This window comes from Carica papaya, chromosome 8 (genome assembly GCF_054855325.1).
Source record: "Carica papaya isolate Zhongbai chromosome 8, ASM5485532v1, whole genome shotgun sequence".
NCBI classification, from domain to species: Eukaryota; Viridiplantae; Streptophyta; class Magnoliopsida; order Brassicales; family Caricaceae; genus Carica; species Carica papaya.
The window spans coordinates 27,994,128-28,006,715 of NC_142316.1; the positions used below are offsets into that span (position 1 = coordinate 27,994,128).

The window sequence follows — 12,588 nt, forward strand, 5'->3', positions numbered from 1 at the left end:
TTAATTCTCTTTCACAAGTGGCTGTGTCGAAAGGGATGAAGGATGAACCTTTCTAGAGGTTAAATTTGAAATGAAGCTTCTCAGTCAAATTATACTACTTCCATCTGACTAGAAGGGAGGATTGGAATGAGTATACCTTGGAAGATGGTGTGGAAGGTGAAAGCCACCCCAAGACTGGCCTTTTTATATGGGAAGCAGTTTTGGAATGCATTTGCACTTTGAACAGATTGATTATAAGGGGCAAAATTGTGGTTAACAGTTGGCATGGGGCTGAAACATACAATCACATTCTACTCAGGTGTCCCATTGCTCACCACCTTTGGCCTTTGGCGTATAGATTTTTGGAGTTGACTTCGGTAGTGGCAAGCACAATGAGAAAGGAACTCCTCTTAAACTCATATTTAATGGCATCAGACTTATTCACCACCTCTTCAAATTGCAATTTTGCAGCACATGTAACATCAAAAGTGCAGAAAGAGAGCTAATACAAAGCCAATTTCCTTCGTGCCGGAAGTACAAAGCTTGGTGTATTGTTGTGTGCTAATTACAGAGTAATGGACTTTAGATCCCCACATCAAAGGCATGCGACTTTGTTATGGGATTTATACTAGTTTTGGCTCTCCTACCTTAATAGCTAGTTTGGAAGTGTCATTCTCTTACACTCATACCAGCTATCTATTTAATATGGTTTACTTTATGGTTTGGAACCTAGTCACGGACCTTTTGTCTGGTTAACCAATTCAAGTATCGTCTGGATTTAGGGAAAAAGCATTGTTGGATCAATATCTCTCTAGATACTCACTCCCTGTTGATTAAGCTCATTCTCACAAGAAAATTCCACACTATATCCTACTAGGCTTGCCAAAAGTGTAAGACATGCAAGGTCAAAGTCCTTAATGACCTGGATAATGTTGCGGGGTGTGTTAATCACACCTCCTAAATTGTTATCTACAATCCACTCTCCTTATTTACAGCGATTCATTTATTTCAAAAGGATAGGGAGTGCGACTAACAAACCTTTCTGTGAATAGTATTGTCCCAACATTGATAATAAGACAGAAAGTGATAGGTTCCAATCAGAAGCCTATTGAAACTGAAGAAAATTTCTTCTCGTTTGGGTGAGAAATGACCACAAAATGTTTGCAAAATCCAGGTGATTCTTATTGCTGCAATTGAGTGCTTAAATACAAAAATTTCTAACTAAAATACCGTTAAATGAGGAAAAAATCAAAATAAATGATAAACTGTAAAGATAAGATTATGGCTGATTCCAGTTAATGGCTAGGCTCCATTTCATGCACGTTTCTCTTCTTCTTTTACACGTTCTGCTTGCATTCTGCACATATACTTCTACTCAGTCAAGATACCTCTTGGGTTTGGTCGTGAGGCGTGGTGGACGTGGTGATCCTTGTGGTTTATCATTGCCTTCCCCTTTTTTGGGAACCTTGTCCTCAAGGTTCATGTCGCTAAAGTGTTCTTGAAGTGCTTCAGCATTTTCCCATGTTGCATCTTCTCTTGAGAGTTGTTTCCATTAAACCAAATTTTCCTCTACAATGCGGGAGCCTTGTTTTGTCCGACAGGTATTAAGGATGGCATCTGGTTGTAGAGGAGCTCACCTTCATCTGTCATTGTTGGTAGGGCATCCGGGCTATTGGAGGCGTCTCATATTTTCTTCTTGAGGGTTCATGGAAGACTGGATGTATTCGGGCCTCGGAAGGAAGTTGTAGTTTGTATGCAACTGGTCCAATCTTTCGGATGATTTGTAGGACCCATAATAACGACAAGCCAATTTTTGATATGCCCATTTGAATGTTGTTTGTTGCCTGTAGGGTTGTAACTTAAGAAATACCCAGTCACCTTCCAGGAACTGAACATCGCGTCTCTTAGCTTGGGAGAGTTGTTGCATTTGGTTTTATGCTGTTTGCAGATTGGCCTTGAGCCACCTTAATGTATCATCTCTAATAGTTAACTGAATATCCACTTCATCCACAAAGGTCGCACCTGGTTGGTACTTGAGATTGACTGGTGGTGGGCGGCCATAAAGAGCTTGAAATGGGGTCATGCCAATGGCTGAGTGATAGGTAGTGTTGTACCAGAACTCAGCCCATGGAAGCATTGTACTCTATATTTATGGTTGTTGGTGATTAACGCATCACAAGTATTGCTCTACACACTGGTTGACAACTTCAGATTGTCCGTCTGTTTGCGGGTGGTAAGAGGAGCTCATCTTGAGTCAGGTTCCTGAAAGCTTGAAGAACTCTTGCCAGAAATGACTAATGAATATTGGATCCCGATTGCTTATAATAGATCTAGGCATGCCATGCAATTATACTACACCGTCCACAAATCTCTCTACTACGGTCTTTGCTGAGAACGAATGAGATAAAGCAACAAAATGAGCAGACTTGCTGAAGCCATCGACTACCACGAAGATGACAATTCTTCCATTAGAAGGTGGGAGTCCTTCGATAAAATCCATTGTGATATCATCCCATACCTGACACGGGATCGGCAGAGGTTGTAGAAGTCCTGGAGGGGAGAGGGTTTGCGCCTTTGCTCTTTGGCATGTGTCACAAGCAGAGATATACTGGTAAACTGTGTTGCGCATTGTAGGCCAGTGAAATTGTTGGGCTAGGCGTTTATAAGTTCTGAGTACACCTGAATGACCTCCCCATGGAGAGTTATGAAATTCTTGTAATAACCGCTTATTAATCTCAGTATCTGGAGGTACCACTACCCGGTTCTTATAGTAGATCAGCCCATTTTGTTCTGTGTATGGTTACCCTGGTTTTTGGGAGGCGAGTTTCTTGAGTTTCTGCATATAAGGGTGCTCGAGTGCTATCTTCCGAATGTTGTCCCAGATATTATAGTGGGGAGCAGATAGGCTATGTAACACCAGACTTCCTTCTTTACGAGAGAGGGCATCTGCGGCGGAGTTTTCCTTTCCTGATTTGTAGAGGATCTTATAGTCATACCCGAAGAGCTTAGACATCCATTTCTATTATTCTGGGGTAGTGATGTGCTGCCCTAGAAGATATTTGAGACTTCTTTGATCTGTCTTGATGAAAAATTTATGGCCAAGGAGGTAGGGTCTCCAGAGTCGTACGACCATAATTATTGCTAACATCTCTTTTGCATAGACGACCAAGATTGCTTTGATATTCCGAGGGCTCCGCTCATATAGGTTATGGATTGTCCGTTTTGAGTGAGGACAGCCCCAATTCCTTCTCCTTAAGCATCAGTCTCAATGGTGAAAGGCTCTTTGAAGTTGGGTAAAAGCCAATGTCAGGGTGGTGGTCATAACTTTCTTTAAATTTTCAAATGCTTCCCCATCTTTTGGTGTCCATTCAAACTTCCCTTTCTTTAATAGATTGGTCAGTGGTCGAGCCAGAATCCCATAATTACACACAAATTTTCTGTAGTATCCGGTCAAGCCTAAGAAGCCTCTAAGCTCGGTGATGTTGTTTGATGGAGGCCAATGGGTCATAACTTGAATCTTCTTCTGATCAACTTTTACCCCGTTATGGGTGACAATGTGCCCCAGTTATTTTATCTCTTACAATCCAAACTCACATTTTTTTTGCTTGAGAAATGATTGATTTCGCTTTAGGACTTCTAGTACCTGCCTCACATGATCGAAGTGGAGGGCCCAAGTTGTACTGTAAATCAAAATATCATCAAAAAATACCAAAACAAACTTACGGAGGAATGGACAGAACATGTCGTTCATGAGAGCCTGGAATGTAGAAGGAGCATTGCATAGGCCGAAGGGCATCACCAAGTATTCATAGTGGCCGCTGTGAGTTCGCAAGGCTGTCTTACACACATCGGAAGGGTGTAATCGGACTTGGTGATACCCAGCTGTTAAGTTAAGTTTGGTAAAAAAAGTGGCACCATGTAGCTCGACAAGCATGTCATCAATGGTTGGAATAGGGAACCAGTCTTTGATAGTGACCGCGTTGAGGGCCCTATAGTCGGTGTGGAATCGCTAGGTGCCATCTTTCTTCTGTACGAGCAACACTAGGGATGAAACGGGGTTGGTGCTGTGTTGGATGATCCCGCTCTAAAGCATTTCATCCACCTTTTTTTCTATCTCAGCCTTTTGAAAGTAGGCGTACCGGTATGGGCGGACATTTACTAATTCCCATCGCGAAGGTCGATGTGGTGGTCAATCTTCCGAGCAGGTGGGAGTGAATCCAGAGTGCGAAAGAGTGTTTGAAATTCATCCAATAAAGCCTGTATTTCTAGCCTGGATGTTATCTTCTCCGTTTTCTCTGTTTCTGCGAGCATGCAAAGAGCAAAGAGGGAGGGCTGGCAGCTGAGTTCTCTGGCCATGGCACCGTCGGAGGTCTGTTGAATGGGTTCGACCGACATGCCTTGCAGTCAGTGGAGCTGATGATTTTTGGTAAACTCCATTGTCATGGTTTTCTAATCGCAGCAAACTGGGCCCAAACTCTCTAGCCATTATATTCCTAAGACCATATCCAACCCGATTAGTGGTAAAGCAAAGAGAGTAAGTCAGAAGGAAATATTGTTTAAGAGCACCGGAATGTCTTCAAAGCGCCCCCTGCATCTCATCGGGTCGCCATTGGCAACCTTGACCTGAAACGGTGAAGTCGGCACCACGGGAAGTTGCAGTGAATTGGGGAGCCGCTCACTGATGAAATTGTGAGTTGACCCGCTATCGATGAGAGCCACAAAGTTCTGTTTTTGGATGGTGGCGTGGATCTTCATCGTTTTCGGGATCGACCATCCTGTCAGAGCATGGAGGGAGATCTCCGGATCGGGGACGTTGGTTTCTTCTTCTTCTTCGTCGTCAATACCTTCCAGAAGGAGAAGCTGAGATCGTTTGCACCAGTGGCTCGCGGTGTACTTTTCATCACAGTGGTAACATAGGCCCTGTGCACGACGGCTCTGAGCTTCGCTCTAGGTGAGGCGTCGAGGTTGGGTAGTTGCAGGAACTAGGGTTTCCGTTGGTGGACCGCTTGGGTTGCAACTGAACCGGACCAATCATTTCTGACGATTCAACTGGTCCTCCCTCATGCGGGCCGGGCTGGTAACTTCTTTAAGGGTCTTAGGCTGGAACATTCGTATTCCCTCCGCAATCTCGGGCTTGAGCCCGCCAAGAAACGTGCCCACAAGGGCCCTTTGGGTCCAGGCCTGTACTCAGTTCCCCAGTTTTTCGAACTCTTTTTGGTAGTCTCGCAGTGGGCCGGTTTGTTTCACTCGGGACAGGGTCTCATCAAAGCCTTCATAGTCTGTTGGCCCAAGGGCCCATAGCTCCTTTTGAAACGCAGTTCAGGTGATTTCTCTTCTTTCTTCTCTGTATGTACGGCGAAGCAACTGCCACCATTGGTTGGCTTCGCCGGTCAGGTGGAAGGAAGCGAGGGCCACTTTTTGGTCGTTGATGGTTCCATGAAATTCAAAGAATTGATCAGCACGGTTGCACTATTCAGTCGGGTCGTCCCCATCAAACGTCGAAAATTCTAATTTGCTGATTCAGGAATTGAGCAGGGGTCTACTCCCTTCTACTCGTACAGGTGCTTCTTGGCAAGGCGGATACAACTACCCAAGGCGGGCGGTGTTGCTACTGGTGCCTTCCCTGTTGAGCATCAGGGATTCTGTAAGCCGGCGGACCGTGTTCTCGAGCTGTAGCATTCGGTCGAACAAGCCAACCTCCATCCAGCTGAATTAATCCTGCATTCCGTTCACGCTTGCTTCCAAGTTTTTTATCTTTTCCTTATTGGTAGCCATAACTCTGATACCAATCGATAGGTCCCGGTCAGAAACCTATTGAAAATAGGAAAATTTCTTCTTGTTTGGGTGAGAAATGACCACAAACTGTTTGCAAAATTCAGGTGATTCTTATTGCTGCAATTGAGTGCTTAGATACAAAAACTTTTAACTAAAATACCGCTAAACTATGAAGAAAACCAAAATAAAAGATAAACTTTAAAGATAAGATTGTGGCTGATTCTGGCTAACAGCTAGACTCCATTTCCTGCACGTTTCTCTTCTTCTTTTGCACATTCTGCTTGCATTCTGCACATGTACTTTTACTCAGTCAAGATACCTCTTGGATTTGGTCGTGAGGCGTGGTGGACGTGGGTGATCCTTGTGGTTTATCAAAAAGCAATGGCATTCTGTCCAGTAAAGAAAATACGGATAAGTCTGTTAGTATTTTCAAACAATGCCAAAACAGTAAACTAGCAAATGTTAACTAACGCGCAAAGTTGAATTTGATAATTTTTGAATTTTTAGTTGAATGTTTAAGTAGGTACTAACATATTTAAAAAATTGTCGTTTTGATTTAGATGATGGATAGTAATTTGTATAAGTAATGACTGTATGGATATGCTTTTATTTTAGATATAGTTATCCAAATGATGCCAATTAGATTTGAAGTTTTACAGGTATTAGATAATCGTTTGGTCTGTAGAATGAATTTATTTTCTAATTGTATATACTGAAAATATTCTGTAAAAATTTTAAAAAGAATAGCTTAATAGAATGTTGAGCAAAATCTTTATCGAGCTTATCGATTATAGTTCAAGCTTATTTGAATTCAAACTCGAGTTTGAGCTCTTTCAGGCTTGACTTTTAATGGAATTTCTCTTGAGCTAACTCAAACCTAATGTTTCTCAAATTCAAAGTCTAAAATAAAGTTTAAACTGGACTTCGAGCAAACTCGAGCTTGACAATATTATAAAAATCAAACTCAATTACTCAATGGTCAACTCTATTTGGCTCGTTAGTATCCCTAACTACAGGTAACAATTTTAAAGAACACAAGGTAAACCATTATAAGAATTGGAATCGACAAACAGAAATTTTCAATGAACTCACCACAAAAGATAGAAGTTTGATGTCTCCAAAGAGTGCTTGCATTCTCTAGCTTCCCAAAAGCTGACAAAGACTTGTGCATAGCAGAGATATAGAGTTCAAGCTGCAGTATGCAGCAGGAAACGTTAAAGAAAAGGAAATGAAATGAACAAAAAGAAACACTTAATACATCAAAAAAAGTTATTTTCTGCCAAGGATAAAGAATATATAAAATATATATTATGAAGGATTAGAATAACGTTAAGAAAGAATTTGATATAAGTAACATCACTTCTGTCTTGCAGTATAACAATGACAATTACCCTCGCACAAATAACAAATGACAATTACCCTCGCAACAATAACAAATGACAATTACAGGAAAAACTTAAAAAAGAAATTTAATAACTGAAAGATCATGAGACTAATATCGATAGAATAAAGTGAATCACAAGAATATACGAAGTAGAGATAAATAATAAAGATGTCTTCCACCAAAACACTCATAAAAGATGTCTTGCCATCAATTATGAAGCATTTAATATAAGGTCAAGGATAACATCTGTGATTCTCTTTATTTTCAGGAAACAAAGAAAAAAACATCTTTGATTCTGCAGTACAGCCTATGAGTCTTGCCCTTTGAATCAAGATCATGAATTACATTTAATCTATCTCTTACCATTTGAAAAACGAAAAAGGAAGATATTCTGTTGTAGCACTGTTCTGCAGGGCTGCGCTGCTTATCTTCCTTTGGTACCAAGCTTGTAAGCTTGTACCCGATGAAAAATTTCAAGGTTGGCATAGATATCTAGACTATAAAAAACAAGGAAGCTATGCTCAAACCTGAGAGCTCTTTTCTCATGCTTCAAAGGAAGGGCAATAGGGTAGCAACAGGGCAGGCCTGAAGAAGAAAAAATACATCTCATTTAGAGCAATGCAACACCAATGTAATAAATTTATGTCTGAAAATATGAAGTTTCATTACATGCAATTTTTGCACCCCAAAAATGCTATTAGAAAGATACCCAGGATTATCAATTTCACGCTATTATTTTCCCCATCAAAGTTCATTTTTAAGTATTGAAGCATTTTTATAGGATAACAACTCTAGAATACTATTGACACCCAAAGCTTATAAACCAGATGGACCATATGAACAATTGTGACAACTCTGACAGCACTTTTGCTGGTAAAAGACTACCGAACCACAAATGTTAATTTCGGCAATGGGTTAACCATGGAATATTCAGCATCACATACATAAAGAAAAGCAAATAGGAATATGGAAGGTGTAAGATACAAAAAATTTCCTGTTCATGCAGCATCTCTGTAACCAATAGCATTTATCAGCATCTCAGAGACAGCTCTGTCAAGAGTGAAGCCCCTCTCCATCATCTGATCCCACACCTTGCAAGCAACTGGGATATTCTTTTCCCGTAAAAGCCCTCCAATAAGTAATTTGAAAGTTACTTCATCAGGATAAAATCTCCTATGTTGCATCTCCTCATATAAACACATAGCTTCAGTTACTCTAGAGGACTTGCACAGTCCATTGATAAGGGCATTGTATGAAACCACATCTGGAGTGATACCCTGCTCTACCATGTCACTGAAAACACTACGTGCCACCTCGGTTTTCCCACTTCTGCATAGATGATCAATAATTGTAGTGTGAAATATACGATCAGGCAATAACCCCATCCTTGTCATTTGATCAAGAAGTTGCTTTGCGATATTGGCATTACCTTCTCTAAGAAATGCCTTAATAAGAATTGTGAAAGTTACCACATCGGATGCAATCCCCTTCTTAGCCATTTCCTCAAACAACTTGTAAGCCCTCCTAGTTTGGGATCTCTTGCAAAACGCCCCAATAATGGTATTATATGAAAAAACATCAACCAAGCCTTTTACCTCCATCTTGTTCACCATCAAGGAATAAGCTTTATCTAGATAGTTAGCTTTACAAAGCCCCTTAAGAAGTTGATTATAACTATACACATCAGGCTCTGTTCCACTCCTCCTCATCTTTATCATCAACTTATCTGCTTCCTCCAACATCCCTTTATTACAACAATAATTCAACAATATATTATAGGTAACCAAATCAGGAAGACATCTATTCTTTGTCATAAACAACTTTATTGCTAGTGCCTTGTCAATCCGATCTGCTCTACAGAATCCAGCGATCAATGCATTACAAACCAATGTACTCAACTCTACTTTCCCACCCTTCATAACATCAACAATCATCTCATACGCCAAATCAACCTTGCCACCATCACACAACCCAACAACAAGGGCCGCACACGCCTTAGTATCTGGATAAAGCCCTTTACGAATCATGTCCCTCCAAATCTCAATGGCATTATCGAACTTCCCAACTTTACACAATCCATGGATAATTATAGTATAAGAAACTACATCAGGGTTTCTCCCTCTCGCTATCATACTATGAAACACCTTAAGAGCTAACTCTACTTCATTGTCACGACACAAAAGACACAGATAAATATTAAAACCCCAGATATCGAGCACGTAGCCTAGTCTATCCATGTCCCTTAGTATAATCTCAATGAAAGCGAAATCACCAATTCTGCATAAGCCAGAGATAAACCGCGAACAAGTAAATGGGGTCAAAGAAAAACCCTGTGGGATCATTTCCTTGTAGTAGTGCTCAGCTAGGTCGAATCGGTTTTTACAGAGTAATACACCGATGAAGCGGTTGTAGTCGACACTGAAAACGCGGCAATTTGATCGGGTCATTTCATCGAACACCTGAATTGCACGGTCGATAAGGCCAGCTTTCACAAGTCTAGAGATTTGAGCACGGTACGCGAGGCGTGTCGCACCCAATATCTGATGCATATCAGAGTGAAAGCATATCAGGTGGGTGGGAATGAGGTGACCTGAAGTTTTGTCAATCAATGCAGCATAATAGAATGGAACGGAGAAAGAAGAAGTGCCGCCGAAGAGCGAAGAGCAGGAGCTGCAGCCTGCAGTTCTGTAGACTGGCTATGTAGCTGATTCGGGTTACCGAAATTTTTATTTTCTTCAAGGAGACATTAATGGGTTCGGAGCTCCAAGCCGAAGTTTTCTCCTGTACAACAATTATCGATAAGCTTAAGGGTTTTTGAGCTCCAATTAATCTTTTCCTTCATTTGAGGCTTGAGGTCTGGGGGAGTCTCCTGTCCAAAACTTTTCTTTCCGAAAAATTACTTGCTGAAATTACTGACTTAAGTATATCAATAAAATATATAATAAATTATTAAAGTGTTGTTATAATTTAGTTATTAATTTTTTATTTTAAATATTTAATTTTCCTTTATTTTTTGATATATAAAATTAAAATAATTAAATAATATTTTATTACTTTAAAAATAATAAAAAATTATTATTTAAGTTAATTAATTAAACTAATAATATTATTAAATCTATTATGATTGTTATTAATTTAGTTTAAATTAATTTTTAACTTATTTTAAGGCACTTAAATTATTTTTATTTTTTTAATTTTTTAATTAGAAAATAAAAAAAACTGAGTGTTTAGAACAAATAAAAAACATAAAATATCAAAATTTAACAAAAAAATATTAAAAATTAAATAATAGTAAATATTAAAATCTAAAAATTAATTATTATTGAAATAAATATAAGATTTTTATAACTTAAATATAACATTAAGACTCTCCATAAAAAATATTTTAAAAAGCTAAACTTGTTTGAATATAAATAGTAAAATTCAACTCAATAAAATTTTACAAAATATTTGGTTGGATTTAATAATTTTATAAATGTGATGAAATATTATTAATTGCATAATATAACACAATTAATTAAATATAATATAATATAATATAATTACAATCGTTACGAACTTCCGACAGAGGCTTTTAATCTCCCAAAAAAAATTATTACCAACTATTTTTATTTTTGTTGAATAAAATTGAAATGTTCCGGAACTAGAAGAAAAATAAATTCATAAATTTAATGTAGAAGCATATAATAACATTAGGATTTATATTCCTTACACATAAATTTGAATGTCTAATAGGGTTACAAAATTTTATTTCATAGCAGTTCATAAAAAAAAACGAAATAAGCATATGAAAATAGTAAATAAATGTTGTAGGGAGATTAACCTCCACTATCTCTTGACGGGATCCGAAGGACACCTACCCACAATCTTCATGCTAATTAGGATATGGGTCTTAATCTGAAATGATTAATAGGGGTGAGCTACACTATCCTAATAAGAATATCATACCACTCACTAACATGTAAACTGAAGGTTGGTAAAAAAATATAAAACGACTAATGGATCTCTTAATTTAAGTAAGTTCATTTATCATAAAAAAAATCATTTATTGTATACTTACCGTTATGAGATCTCCAAAATCAATCTATAGAGATAATAACTCAAATAACATTATAATTTCTTATACAAATGAGTAAGAACAACAACTTTCATCTTTTTATCTGTTTACTGGTACCTTTGAGGGTTTATAGGGATGTCCCCCTGCATGTGAACCCAATATCTAAACTTATTAATTATCTGGCCGTTTCCATACCCCGTTCAGTATGAGTGCCAAAAATGTCATCCCTCGATACCCCATCTGTTATGAGGATGAACCGGGTCATTCCCATACCATACCTTATCTGGTATAAGCACCAAAAATACCATCTCTCGATACCCCGTCCGGTATGAGGTGACGTTCACAGTAGGGTTCCATATGTACCCGGTCCGTCTACCATCTCCTAAGATATCTAGTAAGACAACTATTTTATTAATTCACATCATCAAATAACTTTCCATTTGTATATAAATTTCATGTTTCACAATCAACCGTAAATCACACAAAACAAATGATATATATATCAAAGAAACACAACTGAATCATTTAACTATTTTAATATATTATCATGTATTTAAAGCTGTACACTCAAATAATGTAACAATCCCGAAAATATTCAAAGTAAATAAATGATAATTAGAGTGCGGAAGCGAAATAAAGGTTCAAGATTTACATTCATTACACAATAACTTAGAGTACCAATTAGTGTTACGGAATTCACCATTTTTAAAAAAATACAAAGAAATAAGGAAATGAATAGAAAATAAAGAAAACTATCATTCTACTTGCAATCCTCTTGCGGATCAGGTTCTGGATCCTAATCCTTTTGATATGAAATTGTTAAATAAGGGATGAGCTACACTAGCCCAGTAAGAATATCACACTATATCATCGACATAAAAATAAAGATTGGTAGAAAAAATAAAAAAAATAACTAATGAAGCACTAAATTAAGTAAATTCATTTATCAATAATAAAATCATTTATCATCCACTTGTCGTAGTGAGATTTATAGAAAACAACCTATAGAAAACAATAACATTTATATATCATGACTTCATATATAATCGGCCACATAACACATATTATACTTTCATATTCAAATAACCAAAACAATAACTGTCACTTTTTATTAGCCTGCTAGTATCCATGGGGGTTCATAGGGATATCCCTACTACGTGTGAACTCTTTCTTTTAACATTCTCAATTACGGGCCGTCCTCATATCCCGTCCGGTATGAGTGTCAAATTACCTAGTCTCGATACTCTATTCGGTATAAGACAACGTTCGCGGTATGGTTCCTTATGTACTTAGGTTCCTTATGTACTCGATCCGTCCACCATCTCTCAGGATATCCAGTAAGGCTATTGTTTCATCCATTCACTTATCATACAAATTTTACGTTTACTTTTAA

General features: G+C 38.1%; 1 protein-coding gene and 1 pseudogene across 6 annotated transcripts; both read right to left on the minus strand.

Moving 5' to 3' along the window:
* Window positions 1-1,139: 1,139 nt before the first annotated feature.
* Window positions 1,140-7,624, minus strand: LOC148252769 (uncharacterized; annotated as a pseudogene). Its single transcript, XR_015814223.1, has 5 exons — window positions 7,502-7,624; window positions 6,847-6,946; window positions 6,074-6,171; window positions 5,305-5,448; window positions 1,140-5,004 (listed from the first exon to the last, which is right to left on the minus strand). The product of XR_015814223.1 is annotated as an uncharacterized LOC148252769 (transcript).
* LOC110817205 (Pentatricopeptide repeat (PPR-like) superfamily protein) lies at window positions 5,845-10,036 on the minus strand. 5 transcript variants are annotated; one of them, XM_088208894.1, is made up of 4 exons: window positions 8,132-10,036; window positions 7,666-7,722; window positions 6,847-6,946; window positions 5,845-6,143 (listed from the first exon to the last, which is right to left on the minus strand). In XM_088208894.1, the coding sequence occupies exon 1, from the start codon at window positions 9,685-9,687 to the stop codon at window positions 8,137-8,139; it is 1,551 nt and encodes a 516-aa protein (XP_088065020.1). In that variant the 5' UTR covers window positions 9,688-10,036; the 3' UTR covers window positions 5,845-6,143; window positions 6,847-6,946; window positions 7,666-7,722; window positions 8,132-8,136. The 5 variants fall into 5 exon arrangements, with proteins under 5 accessions (XP_088065020.1, XP_088065018.1, XP_088065019.1 ...); XM_088208892.1 differs by having other exon boundaries at window positions 6,847-7,722; XM_088208893.1 differs by having other exon boundaries at window positions 7,666-10,036.
* Between the last annotated feature and the right edge of the window lie 2,552 nt (window positions 10,037-12,588).